A 19409-nucleotide genomic window follows, 5' to 3' on the forward strand; every position below is an offset into this window, starting at 1 on the left:
GTCTTTGTTGGAAAGATATCTCATTTGGCACTCATACCTCATCTTCTTTTTTCTATATACAAAGCACGTTTTAGAAGAAAAAAATAGGTAATATGGCACCCACTATGATCCAGAGACTTTTAATATTGGAGATATTTTACATATGTCAACAGGACAGCAGCTGAACGATAAAAAAACCTCTGAGGTATATTTTGTGATAAAATTAGCAACAAACGGATATTATCGATGGATGAAACTATAAAAAATGTATTGAGCTATATACCGTACCCACTCAGTGGTGGATCCAGGGGGCGGGGGTTTCGGGGGATGGACCCGCTTTTTTTGGACGATCAGTGCATTTGGATGGGGACATGTAGTTGAAACCCCCTCCCCTTTTGTCCAGGGTTAGGACCCCCCTTTTTAAAATGGCTGGACCTGCCCCTGCCGCTTTCATAACACTTCTTTTTAGCATAATGAATATTATGATGTTCTTACTATTAGTTCAGGTCCTGATAAAAAAAAATACACATTCAGTACAGAAAGAAGTGTTTCAATGATAGTTTCGTGTTTTTCTAGGCAGAAATGATTTTACAATGACATTATACATGTTTCAAAGAGCTCAAATGATTTTCTTACTGGACAGTGGTCACTTCATTGGATATTTCACTGTGTCATGTCGTGAAATTAATGCAGGTTCAATTCATAACAATGCACAAAACCGGTTCAACTACTTTTGCAAGGCGAAAAAGAAAGTCGAATCGTGAAGCCAATAAACAATATTTTTTTTAATCTGAGCATGCAAATTGAACATTACGTTATATATTTTACATTAAATATATTTGTAGAATAAAAACTTTGGTAATGAGAGTCCCAGACAATATATCAATTGACTGTTTTCCCACTAATTCCACGTGTTTTATGTAGTAGTTTACTCGTAGTAGCCCACAATGCATTGTAGTTCATTGAGTCGATTAGTCAGTTTTTCAAGGCCATATTGGCCTTGTGTTTTGGAAATTACTATGCAAATATATTTTGACGTCAGAAAATCTAGAGTTCTCGACCTGCTGAAGTCTACTACCTATAATCATTCCATCTACAAAATACAGTTACTCTATTGCTTTAAGTACCTGAGAAATAGACCAAACCACAAAAAGCTAAACATAGTTCATTGAACCCTGAAATAAAGGTCAAGGTCAGATGAAACAAGCCAGTCTGATATGTACATTTTACAATTTCTATACACCAAATAGAGTTGACTTATAACTTATAGTATCTGAGATACTGACTTGACCACCAATCTTATATCTTCCTCACTGATCCATGAAATGAGGTTGAGGTCAGGGTGAAATCTTCCTCACTGATCCATGAAATGAGGTTGAGGTCAGGGTGAACAATGTCATTTGGATATTAAGACATTACAAGGAACACATATACCAAATTTCGTTATTCTATTACTCATAATAAGTGAGAAATTCCTATGACAAAAAAAAAACAGGCACTGAACAATGAAAATGAAGTCAAGGTCAGTGGACATATGACAGACAGAAACTTCAAAACATAAGGTATTTGCATACAAAAGTATGCAGGATCCAGATCTTTTACCTTATAAAATATAAAGATTTACACAAATAGTGTACACTGTTGTGAGTAACACTGCCACCTCTGAATTTATAAAAAAATCAAAGAAAATGAACCGTTTTGATGTAAATGTAAATTGACCTTCCTTCCTCCATCCTCCCCCTTTTCAACAATGCCTGTAAATCTGTCCCTTTAAGTCCAAACTCTAACAATTCTCTCATGGCATCTATGTTGTAAGGAATTCTTTCTATACATTCATGGAAAACCCACGATCTTTTCTTAATCTTACTCTGAAATAGTACAATAATTTCTCTTACATGAATTTCCAATAAACAAAAATGTTTCATGTTAGATTTCGTTACTGATCACAGAAAAGAAGAAGCCAGAAAACAACAAAAATGTTTACAAAAAAGAGAGGATCTCACATCTTAAAATGTTGTCCTGTTCATAAAGTTCAACTACAGTATTTTTTTCAGTTCCTTTCACATGGCTTTGCAATGGCAGACATTTTAGCAAACCCCTTTAATACAGGAATAAACTAATAAATACCAAACAAATATCATCCAACCACAACAGCTGTAAATCATTGGTTCCTGCAGTAAGGTACATTTGACCCTGGTTTCCAAATATGTGTACATGTATTTTTATATTTTCTTGTATTAGTTAGTGATCATCCTGTTGGAAGCTGCACTGTTCATGTTTTTTATAGTGTGTTTTCTTGGTGTCTAGAAATACAAAAGAAGGTTTGTGTGCACAAAAAACAGGTTTTAACCCCAACACATTTTGTATGTAAACCAAACCAGGTTATCTGGACCCTGTGTTGTTTCTTGATGTTTGTCTTTGTTTGTAAATTTTTCCAGAGGAGTCAGTTGTTGGACTATAGACATGTTATATTTGTACTGTCCAATATTGTTGATAACTTCTGTTATCCTTTAAAATCTTTTATTCATAAAATAATTGATGTTCTCACCAAATAATCTTGAATAGATGCAATAGATACATCAGATTTCTTCCATTGTCTCTGGTATACTCTATCTGTATCTAGACTGTAAGCTTTAGCCAGCTCTAATGCCTCTCCATACTCTTCATGGTCAATCTGAAAAAAATAAATTGATGTGTAATTAATAGAACACATCTACATGCAGCAAATATGTAACTACAAGTAAATATTCATAAACTTGAGGAAAAGCAACAATAGAAAGTTTAGACTAACTGAAAATATTAAAGTTTTTTTTTTTTTAATTTCCAGCCAAACCAATTGAACAACAGTGTTAATGGGGGTAAAAGGGGGCTGTTAATCCATTGCAATCAATAAGTCAAAAGAGGAATAGAATTGGTCTTCTTTCATATATGTATCCTTGATAAGAATGTTTAAAATACTTATACATTGAATCGACTGACCCTATTAATTAAGTTTAGTTGCATGGATAGGTCATATTCACATTTTTTTTTATACAAGTTTTCCCTTTGATTATAAAATTTCAAACCTACAATATGTTTCATGGGGATCTTGTAAACATAGATATCAATGTTACAGTCAAACCTGATTAAACCGGACCCTGAATAAACCGGTTTCCTGTCCATTCCGGCCGAAAATTAAAGTCCCATTTTTTCCCCTTCAAAGGCTTTGTTAAAATACCCTTTGTAAACCGGACCCTGTGTATTCCGATATCCGGTCTTATTATGCAGTCCCAATACTCTTAATTACATTAATTATTACCTGTCAAACCTGGTTTGTCTAATTAATTTTAAAATCGATATGCAATCAAAACATATTTATTTATACAATATGGCTTTTCGGGATAATCAATTAGTCAGGTGTTAAACTGTGAACTGACAATCGTACAGGAGTGAGCTGTATTATTTATGAAAACTTTATAAACATGTCAATTAAACGAAAAGACACATCGAATATATCTCGGATTGAACTTACGTTGTAACTTGGATGAACAAATTTTAAAAATCCTGGGGTAAGCAATTTACATCGTGATTTTGAAATCCTGGGTTCCCTGTTGTTAACCCCTAAACACATGACCTTGATAATGAAAAACACCCGGATGGCAACAATCAATGGGTGTTGTACTCTGTACGACAACGTTTCGATAGTGATGAAATTACGTTTGATAATATTCTGGCTTTTTAATCGGCCATGGCATTCCAACGTTTCATATTAACAATCATGGAAGAAAATCGAAATTCTCGTCTCACAATCCAAACAACGCGAGTATTATGATGCAAATGCAAACAATGAAAAATGAATTTTAATTTATCAGAAATAATTAACAATCTGACAGAGAGAACTTTTACATGCAAAATATCGGACTTCATAAGTCATTAACTTCCGGTCAAAACGGAAACCTGAATAAACCAGCTCACTGTCCAAACCCGCCCTTTATCATAGTCGGTTTATACAGGTTTTACTGTACAATGCAATGAACACAGATATATATATATCTTCCACTGGGGTTATGTCTAAAATCCTATCTTTACTACATTTATATGATTAATTTTGATGTCAATTTTCATTCACCTTTCTAGTATACAATTCTTCTGTGGTCGTTGATTTGAGACACACAAGTCTGTATGTTCTGTTAATTATTCTGAAATAAATAATGAAAAATGACAAAAAAGTAATTGTTAAAAAATTATCTGTACATCTAACCTAATACAAAAATACACCAATTACATCTGAACTCATCAATAGATCACTGTTCTTCCTTAGCATTTGTATAATGCTATGACTATTAAGTTTGATCAACTATTTTTGTAATAACTTAATTATGCTACTTTGAATTAATTTTTAGTTTTCAAAATACTTTTGTTTGTGCCATAATATATATTAATGATGTTAACACTTTATTTCTGATTTCTGAACATCTATTAATCCTACTTTGGTCTTTTTCTTGGTGGTTGAAATCTTTCCATGTCTGTAACATAATAAAGGACATCTTTTGTTAGTTTGGTTGTCTTGGAAACAAAAGAAGTGTCTTCATCATCACTGTCTTCAAATTCTTCTTCAGTTGTATCACCAAGTCTTCTTTTCTGAGGGAACACACATTCAACCTTCAAGGAAAAAATTGTACCTTTATTATAGGAATTGCGTATAGACTTAAATTCAGATAGTGCAAAATAAAATTGTTCCTTCTTCCTAGAAAGATCTTGAACTAGAATACACCTTATCGCTATTACAGGTTGACCCAAGAATCTGTCCCACTTCCAACTCCCATACAACAATCACCTTTCCATTGTGGCGTCATATATTTTGTATAATGACATCAAAATTTTACAGGAACCTTTGTGATGTCCAGTAATGGCAGACAAATAGGGATAAGGTGTATATGTGTCAGTAAGAAAATAATGCCAAGCTTGAACGTTCATAATTTCAAGCTAAGCGAGCAAAATTAACAAAACCTGGTATAAAAATAAATGCACTGTACAACTAAAGTAAATGTGTCAACTTTACCTCTAATCCTAGAAATCCATCATGATGAACCCCAGTCACACGGGATGATGGTTCAAACCATTCCGGAGAGGTTCCTAGTAAATTCTTCAAAGTCTTTGTTGATGAAACTGTCACTGAACCAGTACAACGAGACAGAATAAGTGACTGAAACAAGAATAAACCTTAGCATAGGATGTGAAAATAATATAACCCTATTCCTTTGTCATATCAACTACCTGAATATAATTAATTTTGCTACATTTTCCTTTCCTGTAACTACTATGGGCTTGTTTAACAACCTTGATCGGCTATAAAGATCTTCCACTGTCTAAACCTTTCTAAGCCGGCTAGGATTAAATATTGAGTGAATATAGATTTTTTTATAGAATGGGCATTTGTTTTTTGCAATTAATTATCAATTTATTGAAATAATTCAAAGAATTAAATGTAGAAAAAAAATTTACAGATACTAAAGACCTTAAAAGTATGTCATATTAATGTTTAAAACATTTTTAGTTACAATTAAAAAAAACATAAGATCGATGTTGAGCCAAAGTGGGAAACTTTTGCATGTAAAACCTGATTATATTTACCTCACTATTCATACAGTTTTTAAAAAAAATCTATTTTTAGAGAAAGTGGAAAACTTTAGCATGTAATACGTGGTTATATTTTACCTTACTATCCCACCAATTCACATCTACTAGATTTTTACATGGAACCAAATCTAAAAAGAAATAATCATACTTAGTAATACAAAACAAATGGTAATCCATTTATTAAACTAGACTAAACATGAATACATTTTTGTACTTTTAACTCTTTTACATGAATTTTGTTTAAAAATTTCATTAGAAAAACAACTCACCTTTTAGAGTCTTCCCTCGCTGTGGATTGTCTGTAAACTCTGGACTAATCTCATCAAAATTAGGCTACAAAAGCAAAATTATCAATAAACACTTTCTTGTTTTTTATAAAAAAAAAAACCAATATATGATTTTAATTAACATTACTAATTTTACATCACAATATTTTTCATTTTTCGAAGAAACACAATGGTTTTTTTGTGTGTATTTTATGAAAAAAGCTAAATAGTTAAGAAATAATTGATGCAAGCTATACTTTATTTTTGCCGGAGCAATAGTGAGGGCTAAAATAACACGAAAAAAATGGCTTCCCATGTTAAAAGTACAATAAAATATAGCTTGCATCAATTATATCCATTCTGATTAGGACAATTAAGGTAATTTTTAAGTCCGATGTGTATAAGTTTAGAGCGTTAGTATAGGCTCTTCCATGAACCTTCCTTTTTGTTTATAACCAAGCAATCGACTGGCAATGTGATTTTTTTAGAGGGAGGAGTTTTGAACAGCCATCATTAACAGTTGTCGGGTTGTCGTATCTAGGTCAAATATGTCAATTTCGAATAGCAACACATTACAGTCATAATAAATAAATTAGTAACATCATGTGCATCATTTAAGAGTTTGGAAGTGTTTTAAGTTAATGAAATATATTACTGTGAAAGTACTTTAATTCGTGGGTATCAATTTTCGTGGTTTGAGCGATATTTACATGTTCGTGGGTTTTTAAATTCGTGGAATTTAGTTTTCTAAAAAAAAAAAAAATTAAAGCCTTTAGTAACGAAGGTTACAAAAAGTCTTGATTGAAGGAAATTGCAAAGTAAACATTGACCCGTGTAAATCGTAGTGATAACACTAATTAATCCATGATAAAGTGATCAACAGATTAAAGAACATCAAAGGTGTTTATTAGGCCATAAACATGCCACCTAAAGAAAACAGTTACATAAACAAATGCTATAAACGTATCTTGAATTGTCAAATAATTCTTATCAAAATCAAGCCCAGCATGACATTATTATTTCCCATGTATACGAGAACTATTAGGATATAAAATGAACACTTTATCCTACTAGCATATCAATACCGGAAATCTGACTTTCATCGATCAAAAAAATTTTACATGAGAATTAAAAGATCAAAAGTTGTACAGTTTAGGTTATAAAGATTAAATGGGTATAATCCTGCATGCGGTTGTAGTTCTGTGACTGCTATTGTCATGTCTCGTCTTGTATGAATATCTTGCCTTTGAAAGGCTTTTAAAGTATTCTCAGATTTAGCGTTATACAATATATTCTCTAATGTAGATAATATCAGTAGTCAAACCTACCGATGGGGATCTTTCCATGCCTTGATTTGGACAATGGTTGTATAAAGTCATCCACGAAAACCACGAAAATTGGTACCCCAAGAATAAAAGTACTTTCACAGTAAATGCATGTCAATTTGATAAAATTCATTATTCTGCAGTAGTTAATATATGCATGTGCAAACAAATTTTAGTGGATTTAGAGCATGGGTTTATTCACAAAGCGAAAGAAGCACAACAATTTGGTTTATTTTTTTGTCTCTATAAATATAATCAAACAAAAGAATCAAGTAAAAGTTAACAATGAAATTATCTGTATCTGCAACACCAGAAAATGTAATAAATTGCAATTACAATTATTAACTTAAATCAGATATTGTACCTGCTCCTCAAGTCCCCAGCAATGGTAAAGTTTCAGTGATGGTAGTCTCCAGATGGTCAGCTTCCCAGAGTAATGTAATCCTACCACTAACTTGTCATCTGGTGAAATACACAGTTTAAATACTCCATCCTACAAAAATATGGTATACAGTGTAACCTGTGTTATCAAACACACTAGGGGACCAGAAAAAAAATGTTGGATTAAGCAGGGTGTTGGAATACTCAGGTTTTTTTCTGCAAGGATAGGCATATTTTGGGACCATGAAAATGTGTCGGTTAAAGCAGGATGTTGGAGTACTCAGGGTGTTGGATTAGGCAGGTTACATCTGTTTATCATTTTTACAACACAATTATTTCAAGAAAGTTATTCAATGAAAAATGTAACTATTTTTAGACATGCAAATATTTCAGTCAAATTCTTTAAAAAAAAAGAAAAAAATAAGGAAAATTTCAATGTGATAATAAACCATGCTAACCAGAATAGACATTCATGATATTTCTTTGTGTCTACAAAATGTTATAGAGTTTACAATTAAATATGTATGCTGTTTAAAAAGCTTTGTTTTTCTTATATAACCTGCAGATGTTTACAATTTTAGGTGGTGGGATAATGATTGGTGGTGGGATTTATTCACACCTACTTAATATCCTTATTTCTAAAGTTTTAAGATTCACACATAACTGACCATCTGCACCTTTTTTTAGTTCATTCTGTAGATTGACTACTCAGACAAGAAAATGTAGATGAAAGTATTGATATAAGTCAATGAGACAAATCTAGTTTACTTTAGATAATGTTGATTATCTCACAGCATAAAAGCTTTCAAAAGTGAACACGACATAATATTATTATTTACCTGAACATGGGGTCTCCTTTTGAAGATACCATTTACAGATTTCAGTCTTTTCATCAAGGTTCTTTTTTGCTGAGCCTGTAGTAAAAATAGTCACTTACTTTAATAAGATTTTCAATTACAAAATAAGATATGCAAAGAATCAATCGTGGGAAAATATATAAATATTATTCCATTATTTAAGAACAGAACAAATATCACTCACAATTTCATCTGAAGTTTCAGAAAAGAATTTTTTGTTTGTTTTGAAAACTTCATAAAATGAACAAAATTGAGGAACAGAATAAATCTATTCTAAAACTGAACAGAATAACCTTAAATTCAAATCGAAATATTTCTTGTAAGACATTTAAATAAAACTTTTCTTTAAAAAAACTGTTATCCTTTTTCCCCTTGTTTCCAATTATTATTTTATAAGTACCTGTTTTAAATCTTGTTTATAATCCGTCACCATCTTATAATAAGGATAATCAGATAAAATTCTCCACGCTGTCACACCTTCTTCCATTGATCGACTCAGTGCAATCTCTGTCTGCATTCCAAGCCCTCCCACCAATAGAATTTTAGCTGACTCATAGTACACAATAAAACTTATCCCTAAAGGGTACTGATGGTTGAACAGGAAGTGATGTCGTGCTTGGAAACCTTTGTCCCTATCAACCAGGTAGCTTTTCAGTCTTCCATGATAGTTGACAACCAATAACTCTGCTGACCTGCAGTTAATTCTTTTTTTTATAAACAACAAATATCATAAAAAAGCATTCTTAGTTTACAAATAGATATTTTTCAAATTATTATTCACTATAACCAATCTGTGAGTGATAGAAGAAGAAACCTGCTTATAGATAATTTTGTATGTTCAATTTAAGAAATTATTCAACAGAACTATTTTGGCTTTTTTGTCAGATATAATACATTGTTTTTACACATTCAATAAAATGAAAGGGAGATAATTAGTGAGTCAGTTTGTGTTTTTGAACAAAACATATATATATACCATATCATATGTGATAGTTTCAAAGACTAGGTACACAACCAATCTGTGATTGTTTACAGAGGCACTGGGTGATTTATAGCTTGAGATCTAATATAAATACTTGTATAATTTCGCCCTTTTTGTCTTTAAAAAGTTCAATACAACTGGAACCACATTTGATGTTTGTCATGAAAGCTGCAAGTTCTAATGTTGTGTAACAATGATAAAAAAAACCCAATTGTTTCAAATATTTTTATGAAAACAATTAACATAGAATATAATTTCATACAATTGTATCAATTGAAAGAAATAAATCAATAACATTTTCGTAATCTGTCCTGATATTTTCATTTACATAACTCGTATTATCAATTGGTTATTCAGTACTTTAGTGTGTCTGATTTCAAAAATATTTCCTAAATGGGTATGAAATGTCTAAAACAACCAATATCTATGTCTGTTGGTCTCTTGAGGGGAGTTTTTTCATCGGCAGTCATTACAAACATTCTTTTTATATTTACATTCAAAAACCTTCATAGTCTATGAACAATTATTTCAAACATTACAATACTGACTTACATGATTGGTATTCCAAGAATTCTCAAAAATGTCCAAATACTTCCTAAAATTAAGATAAGAATATATTAATAATATTTTTCTTTTTGGACATATACAATATTATAATTGTGGAAGACATTTAACATTTGATCTAGAGATCAGCATCCTTAACAGAGTTTGTACCCATGATCTTGAATTTTTAATTGAAATAGATATAAGAAGATGTGGTAAGTAATGCTACTATGTCAAACTTGTAATCTGTCAATTCAAATTTGTTATAATTGCATTCATTTTGTTACCGAAGAAGACAGAATGCAAATAGGGCAATAAGTAAATGGTGCCGATTGCATTCCCAAATTCAAACAAATTATGAAATACTTCACATCAAATAAATCACACTTATTTTGGTAATTTTATATGACAAAATATATCTACTTTATGATAAAACTTGTATTTGTTTGTGATTAATATTATGTGCCAGGTTAATTTATTGAGCAATTCCTGTAGTTTTTCAGTCAGACGCTACCAAAATCCATTAATCTCGCAAAGTCTTGTGAAATTCATTCCCCATTAGATATACATGTACTTCTAGCATGAATTAAGGAAAAAATTTCAAACGAACAGCAATTCCTGTTTTTCATCATGACTGTTCCTCATGAAAAACAATGGAAAAAACCTGGAAAACAAGGAGCCTTATACTTTATTATCTACTTACTTTGTGTTACTGATGTTAGTCTGCCCAGTAAAGATACATGGCCTCTATCTCTGGCTTCTCTTGTCTGTAAACAAACATTTTCTGTATGCAGAGTGGCCTTTCTCGTAAAAATCTGGTGATTCACAATATGCAAGTGTGAAGGGGAAAACCAATGTAAACATTCCTCCGTCGTTGAAATAAACTATACCTTTCTGTACATGTTATACAAATGCTTACCTGAATATCCATGCTTCTTTGTTGAGTGTTTACAAAGGTGACAAAGTCACAATCGGTAAACGTCAGCTTCAAAACACGACCATTAATTAGCTGCCATATTTTCACAACAACACTGGTCGATTTAAATATTTTTTTTGACGATTGCATACAATGGGAGGCAACTCTCATTGCACCTAATTTACAACGCCGTGTGCTAGATTTGCCTCCCCTTGTTATTTCATCCGGGGTTTAGTTACCATGTGGTTTAAGCAGAGAGCATGTTCCAGCCGCATTTTATTATGTATTTGATTTTTTGGGGGATTATGCGAAAATGATGTGAGAAAATGAAAAAATTGTGCAAAGAAGACAAGGTTTATGATATTTTTAAGCATTGGTTCAAGAATTGGCATAACAGTCTTTTTCACCAGTCACTCCTTTCATATGACTTGAAATAAAAGATATTTTGTGTAAGATATTTTCAGTGATTGTTTTATGACTAATAATGCTGCCAGTTTGGCTTTATTTACAATAACCAATTTAATATGTTCATATGGGTAGTAAAAATACTTCAACTTAGTACAATTCTCTTTATTATCTTTCAGAGTTGAAAAAACACACTTATGAGTTATAAAGTATGTCGTGCTTTACGGCGTATGGGACATTGTAATAAAATGTTTGTCAAGGTCAAATGTTGCAAAACCTGCGAAGAAAGAAAATGGAGAGAAAATCGTCCAAAGGGTGACTTTTATTTGTCCATCATAAAAAGGCAACGTAACGGTTAGGGGATTGTATTGGTTTTTTATAGTGATATATCATGAACTGTGAGGAAAGCTTTTGCAATTGCAGAGAGTAAATTATAGAAATGTTTGCTTAATAATGTAAGCCATTTATACTCTTTTAACGAAGAAGGCTTGTTTACTGCAAGTTCATTGTAGGGCAAATTATTTGTCAAGTTGTATTTTTCCTCAGTATTTTTCTTTTTTAAAAGGTGTAAAATTGTCATGGTGATATTGCTTGTTTAAAAGGAAAATTATCATGGAATATGTTGGATACATTGGGCATTATTATGATGTTGTTGCACTGCCAGTATAAAAACAAGTTATATTTAAATAAATAAATGAAGTGCAGATTATTCCATGTTCTAAATCTGACAAATATTTGTATGTAAAATGAAAGCGGTCATGTCTTTTAAATCACAATCTCTCTAAGAATAGAATAATAATTGTATTATAACCATCAAATGACTAAGGCAATTTCAGCTGGCTTTAAATTCTTTAATAACATTAAGACACTGCTGATATTTGAAGCCAGGAATTCTGAGAAAGTGTGTGTTTTGACAAAACAATTTTCGTTTGGGGATAGCATTATTCAACTTAATTTCAACATAATAAGGTTTTTGTCTTATATGTCCCATGTAAAAGGTACCACTTGTAGAGCAAAATCTGGTCAACTCTTAAACAAAATTTTTGCCCATTTTTTGGAAAGGTTTTATCTTGCTTCATCAGAGGTTTTTTAGTGGACTTTGTATGTCTTTGGTCATGATCATGTTTGTTATTCATTGACATTGTTAATTGTCCCATTTCTTGTTTGTTTTTGTGACATTAAAGGTATAATAAATTAATTATGACCTTTCCACCTTTTTTATTTCCAAATCTAGGCAACTTACAAGTGATCATTTGGGATATCCCATCTCAAATGGGTATTATATCCAGAAATTAAAAAGAATTGAAGACCAAAACACATCATATTGAATGTTATATTATGAATGTTTTTCAAGATATTTAAATGTGTCTAATTATTTGTTATAAATGATTGTAACGAACAACAGAAACAGGCCAGTTTAATATGATATATTTCCAGACAGTCAATGCATGAATTTTTATGAATTGTAAGAGGTTTTTTATAATGTTCCTGAAAGACATGATACCGGTAAAACGTTTTTCTTATGAGATGCCCTGAATTTAAAACCCAAATTTTGTTCTCATGCAAATTTTAACAAATTAAAATATTTCCGAAGTGTCTCGCATATAATGTGTCTTTTGAACTTGAAACCAAAAATGTCAGTTTTAAAGATAGTGTGGATACCATATTCTAATCCTATAGGAAATACAACAGTATTTTGAATCATACACCAGTATGCATTTTTTTTAGAAAGTATCTCATGTATTTCAAAAATTCATTGGTTGCATCATTCCTATTTATAATCCTATATTTGTCATAATATATTTACATGTTTTTTTGTACATTTATACCTCGTGTGAACATACTCGACTCATTATTTTATACAAGCTTTTAAGTCAGTGATATGTATTATGTTGTATGCTTCCAAGTGTTCCGTCTTATAAGAAATGAAATAAAAATTTTAATTGAAAGAATTTGTTGCTTTGTTGCTTTTTACATACTTATACTTCTGATCAATGAAGCAAAATAATGAGGCCAAGGTCAGATTTACCCTGCTAGACAACATGTGCACCATACAATCCCTCCACAAACCAATATATTTGACCTACCAGTATTGCTATTACATGTAGTATTGACAAAAAAGACATAATCATGAAAATTCAACATTGAACAATGAACTATGAAAATAAGGTCAGGGTCAGATATGCTTCCAAGTGTTCTGTCTTCTAAAAAATTAAATAAAACTTTTAAATGGTTGAATTTTTTGCATTCCTGCGTTTTACATACTTATACCTTAATTGTCAAAAGAGAAACTTAGATAATACCCATATAACTTACTGAACATAGCATTTACTATGCAGAAGCATTATAATTTATTTTGCATTTGTGCATGCTTCAAAACTTGCAATAAAGGTGTACTGTACATTGATCAATGAAGTATAAAAATGAGGCCAAGGTCATCCTTCCACACACCAATATAATTGACCTTTTGCTTATAATATTGACAAAAAAGACATAACCATGAAAAGTCAACATTGAACAATGAACTATGAAAATGCGGTCAAGTCCAGATAAACCCTGGCAGACATCATTCTTCACAACAAATAGAGTTGACCTATTGCTCATGGAATCGGATAAACTGACAAAACCAAAAAAACTTAACATTGACCAATGATCTGTGAAAATGAGTTCAAGTTTTGAAAAAACCTGCTAGAAAGAGATGTATATCATTCCATACACCAAATATAGTTACCTTATGCTTATAGTATCTGAGGATAGACAAATCCACAAAAACTTAACATTGACCAACGAATCTGTGGCCGACCAGTCTTTACTCTTGCTCCTTAATGCCACATGTTTATTTGAGCTGCAGCAAATACCAATTTTGAAGGTGCAGAACCAAACAAATCTCTATTGAAACGAAATGTTCTGATGCTTATACAACTGTTTAACAATATAACTGTTTTACAAAAGTGGTTTCCATTAAACTGACCTTATCACAAACTTTGAAATATAGACTTTGCTAATTTTAAAGTCAATGAACAATGAGTGAAGAAATGGGCCAAAAAATCTCAATTGAAACGACATGTGTCAATGCCTATTTAACTGCATTTCATATATGATTGACTTGCAATTAGTGGCCTATCTTATACTGACCTAATTTGTAAACTATGCATTATTGAGGGGGAAAGACTTAAAAATCTCCAAAGAAATGAGATGTGTCAATGCTAAAACAACTGCTTATTAAATATCATACTATTAGTGGCTCCCCTTAAAATGGACTTTAATAATTACAATCTGTAATAAACTGCTGAATCTGCCAGAAACAGCACGCCTAAATCTCACCTTTGCAACTTGGTAAAGGAGACAAAATAAAATTACTTATTTTAACAAACATTGGAAGAAAAAAAAGAGAATTATCTTGAGCATTTTATTGATAATAAACTTAATACAACATTAATGTTTGAGCCATTTCCCTACAGCTCCCAATGCAGAACCAAAAGTCTGAAGCATTGAATGTGCTGATCTAGATTGCAACATTAAAGAACCAGCCTCTGCTTTGAATCCATTGTCATTAAGCTGATTGGCTACTGTTTTCAATAACATATTGTCATGTGATTGTTCCTCCACATTCTGATTGACTAACAGATAACCAATCACAGGTTTGTAATAAACTGTATTAACAATTTGTGGCAGAAGACTTCTCTTTAACAGGAGATCAAACAACTCTTCATCATCTTTTGCCTAAAATTAAACATAAACATTAAAATAAATACACATATGAATTTAACCAAATAAAATGCTAATTGTGTATACTTCTTTCTCTATCTGTACGGCTATCTACATTGTTTGGCATCATTAATGGATGCTTTCTATGGTGCAAACAATAAAGTGACTAAAAACTGGTTTTTAATTTTTAACCTCTATTTACATCGAATGCTGCTTTATGTACTCAACAGTTTTTTCTGAGCATCTTTTTTAAAAAGTTGAAACATACAGAAAGAGGAATACCGCTCAAAATTCCTATACCAGTTCAAAATCTTTGCATGTTAACAATGCCCCTTTTATCAGGGAATTACAATGAGACCTCAGGAAATATCTATTTTGATAAGCTTATTATTGCTGTTCTGGTTGTCTCCCTTATAAAAAGTTATAAAATCAGGGACCCACAAAATTATTTGTGGTGATTGTCGCAAAATCCTGTTTTAAGACTATATTCATGGTTATAATCCTGCAACAGGAGTCCAAATTGTGAATTGAAAAGGTAAATGGTTTAATGTTCCAAGGCATGAATATTCTCTTCCAAATAAAATTAGATTTAGATCATCCAAAAATAAATACACTTTACCTCATCAAGAGCTGCCAGTTCTGTGACAGCAGCCGACAACATGTCTTTATGTGTGGATAACAATACAAACTTCACTCCTTCTATTGTGTATTTCTTTTCTATCATCTTGTTATACACATGTCTTACACACTAAAAAAAGTATAAAACATGTATAAATTTTTCATTTTATGGAAGCTAAAAGTCACTTGATTATATCTTTTGGAAAATCCTGTACTTTTTACAACACTTAAAAGACAATCATAAATCTTTTCAATTTCTATTGGTAACTCCAAACCTCAACTATCATTGTATTGTATAAAAAGATCTGGTGCTTAAACATAATAAAAGACACTTTCTATGTATGCATCACCCACCATATTAGGTATAAAACTTGGTTAAAGACGATGGCTATTAAGCAACATAGGTTTGCATGTTCTGTCTCTTTGATAAAGGGAGGTAAGACTGACCATTAAAGTAAAAAGAGGTAATATGATACAGCACTGTATGGCCTTCAACAATAAGCCTTCCTCATACTAAAAGCTATAAAAGTTACTGGCATGATAAAATACTGAGGTATTTTAAATTAGATTAAATCAAAACAGATTTTTATAGATTTTTTACAGCATGATAGTCTTTAAGAATAATACTTTTATTCTACTAAAATAAACACTAACCTTTATACCCAGTTTAACACTATCACAAATAGTTCTGAACTTTGTTACCACCAATGATACAGTCTTAGAATCTGAGGTGTTTATCATAGCACAAAATATGTTTACCCAAACATTTTGTTCATGGTCACTGAAATAGATATAAATAAGTCATCTTTTAGGTAACCTAATTTCTTACAACAATAGTGATGCAATGATGATAAAACACCCAATTGGATTCGTCAATTTTTATACATACTGGAGGTAATTTGCATGGATTTCAATTGTAAGATGAATCGTAAATTTATAAATGCACAACTGCTGTTAATTCAGAGTGCATAGCTTGTTTAATATTGCGTTTATTGAAAAAATGAAAAAATTGAGGAAAATATTGCCACTTTTATGATTTTAGGAAATGTCACATACAAATAATGGCAAGTTTTATATTTGTGAAACCTATATCATCACAGTTTTGCAATAATGAAAATATTTCTTCATTTAAGAATTGAATGCACAAAAATAAACATTCAATACTTATAATTATATTTCTTAGCTATAATCATGAAAACACAAATTTTATAATTTTTTTTTATTTAATTCACCTGTGCACTTTATTGTGGGATCACGTGTTATCACGAATGAAAAGTTTTATTGAGTAATGCAATTGCTTAAGGAATAACATGTGATGTGCAGTTAGCCAATCAGAATAAAGTATTATAATGAAACATACATCTAATGTAATTATTGACAGTAAATAAATGGTTGTATATTTGGTTGTTTAAAAAAGACTGCGGAGCACCTAGATGTTTTGGATAGTTTAATAATCTCCATAAAATACCTTCTTATAGACTAAAATAACATATTTCTTTTGCCTATTGTTTACAGTTTGTTGTCACAGCAAGGGTGTTACGAAAAACATTGTCAAGAATACTTGTTTCCCATACAGGAAGGGTGTCAATGTATAACAGGTCTCTTGCACATAAATAGATTACATAACAGGTCTCTTGCACATAAATAGATTACATAACAGGTCTCTTGCACATAAAGAAATTACATAACAGGTCTCTTGCACATAAAGAGATTACATAACAGGTCTCTTGCACATAAAGAGATTACATAACAGGTCTCTTGCACATAAAGAGATTACATAATATTTAGCATTTACTTTGCTTTAGTAGCATTACATTGTACCCATTTAATTCCACTCACCTGCTACTTGCAGCTTTAAGCGGAGGCCATAGTTGTAGTAAGTCACATATAGAATTAAAATGATTGTAATTAGAACTCTTGGACAATAATTGTAAAAACAGCTGATATCTTGCCTTGTCTGTATTGATATCACCTTCTTTAAGCTGCAAAATCAAGATAAATAAGTCTTTAACATGTGTTTTTTTTCCTCTTCATAATATAGATTCTGATATTATCAACAGGATCGTTCATTTAAAAAAAAAATTAAACTACCAACTAACTGATCAGTAGCAAGGTATCCCAAGGTTAAACAATAAATGGGATGAATCTACTGATAAGTTTTTTTCATTTAGAATGATGGATGCATGGTTATAGTGAATTGATTCTATATTAAGTGTTCCCATTAAGCAAATTATTGCTCTACCACAAGCATTATTTTTTCAGAAAAGAGTCATTTGAAAAGTGCATTAATTCTACGAAAAGGTGTTTTCTTTTTGAATAATAGATTAATCTGAAGCTGGTTATTGTCAACTTACATACAAAGACCATAACTTGGTGGGGATATGATACAGACATGTGACAGAGTTGTCAAGCCACAAATGGAGATTTGGAAATTTTCAGCTGGATCTCATAACTGGAGATTTTTTTTCAACCTTTTTATCAACGTATGCAATGGTTTTTTTGTGTGTTTAAACTGCATTACTTCCTTTTGTTTTGTTAAAAGAACAATAATTCCATACCTTTAAACACCTGCATATCCATTTTTACTTGATAAAAATAGAAGATGAGGAGTTTTAGGCTTGCTGGTTGGTAGCTGTCTATATAAGTTTGGTCAAGTCATAAGGGTCACCATAGTCAGCTATGCATGAAGTGTAGTAAGCATGGTCTTGACCCTTGTGTCTTAAACTACATGTAGCTAGTTGATTACCAGGTAATTGCCTATTATCTTTAATTTATTGTTGTATATACAGTTTAATCCTAAACACTTCAGGCTGATTGTACCTATTTTATGACCTTATTTTACCTTTTGACACAACAGGAAACTTCCCTTTTTCTCGAACTTTTCCCATATCATCTTCTCTGTCCCTATCGATTTTTTGTAAACAAAATTGTGGACTGAAAATTATACGAGGTTGACATTTTCAAAAAGCGGAAGATTTCAAATTTTAAAGGAAGGGGCGGTAGAGGGTCTGAAAAGCGGGAGATTTGGACTCCCGCCGAAAGAATTACATGTATGATGATACACAAGTACATGTACTCTTAACTCCTTATTACATACCTGTGTATCAGACCATGTTGCCTTGACAACAGCCTCAGTTCTGTATAATGTCAATAAAACTAAATCTTCCTCACTTAATTGGAAACTCTGTAAAAAAAAAGGCATTTACAGATTATTTGGCAAGATTAGATGAACATGTACAATGACTGATGGTTAATATCCTACTGAAACATCATTCAAAATCTTGTTATTATACAAAAGACTTCCAAAAAAACTTTCCTATAATCATAGGTGTAGAATCAGTATGCATGCATGAGAGAAAATGTTACTAATTTGCAAAACTTTTTCTGACCCATTTATCCTTTTGAACAATAAAAATTTGTTTAAGCTAAAGCCTAAACTGGTGTAGAAATATTTATGCTAACCAATTAATACATTTTTAAAATGCATTTACTGTTCCAAAATATACCTTTTCCACCATATGTAAGACGTCCAGTCTTGGTTGGACTGCTACCCTGTCATCTGAACAAAACGGTCTCAATAAAACCATAACATCTTCTGAGGAAACCAGATTACCCCTGAAATATAAAGAGTAAAGGAATGCAAAACATGGAACAAAAAATTTCTTGGTAAAAATCCCTACTTAAACCATTGCATATATGAATTTCAGCAGTTCATTTGACAGAAGAAGTAATCTTTATTTTACTATAAAAGAGGGTCTTTATACAGCTGTTTGTTGAACAAAATTAAGCCACTACAAGGGAAATGGAAAA

General features: G+C 31.4%; 2 protein-coding genes across 2 annotated transcripts in view; both read right to left on the reverse strand.

The window, feature by feature from the left end:
• Positions 1-1053: 1053 nt before the first annotated feature.
• LOC143071068 (NBAS subunit of NRZ tethering complex-like) lies at positions 1054-8040 on the reverse strand. The gene is made up of 10 exons (XM_076245144.1): positions 8029-8040; positions 7554-7682; positions 5868-5931; positions 5677-5726; positions 5021-5164; positions 4448-4620; positions 4088-4157; positions 2528-2653; positions 1699-1847; positions 1054-1072 (listed from the first exon to the last, which is right to left on the reverse strand). Exons 1-10 carry the CDS (start codon positions 8038-8040, stop codon positions 1054-1056), a joined length of 936 nt encoding a protein of 311 aa, XP_076101259.1.
• Positions 8041-14668: 6628 nt separating this feature from the next.
• LOC143071070 (NBAS subunit of NRZ tethering complex-like) overlaps positions 14669-19409 on the reverse strand; it is a 156436-nt gene continuing 151695 nt past the window's right edge. The window contains exons 48-53 of the mRNA XM_076245145.1: positions 19106-19214; positions 18697-18783; positions 17439-17581; positions 16254-16380; positions 15601-15729; positions 14669-14996 (exon numbers count right to left, since the gene is read on the reverse strand). Of these exons, the coding sequence (XP_076101260.1) occupies positions 14709-14996; positions 15601-15729; positions 16254-16380; positions 17439-17581; positions 18697-18783; positions 19106-19214 (883 nt within the window). The 3' untranslated portion in view covers positions 14669-14708. The remainder of the gene's footprint in view (positions 14997-15600; positions 15730-16253; positions 16381-17438; positions 17582-18696; positions 18784-19105; positions 19215-19409) is intronic.

The sequence above is a fragment of the Mytilus galloprovincialis genome, chromosome 4 (assembly GCF_965363235.1).
Source record: "Mytilus galloprovincialis chromosome 4, xbMytGall1.hap1.1, whole genome shotgun sequence".
Taxonomy (NCBI): Eukaryota; Metazoa; Mollusca; class Bivalvia; order Mytilida; family Mytilidae; genus Mytilus; species Mytilus galloprovincialis.

Excerpts from the sequence above, each read along its gene's own strand:
- LOC143071068 (XM_076245144.1), bottom strand. Across the intron at positions 5,165-5,676 it reads TGAATTGGTGGGATAGTAAG|TCACTTATTCTGTCTCGTTG; the intron begins GTAAAATATAAC and ends TTCTTGTTTCAG. Across the intron at positions 2,654-4,087 it reads AAGAATTGTATACTAGAAAG|ATTGACCATGAAGAGTATGG; the intron begins GTGAATGAAAAT and ends TATTTTTTTCAG.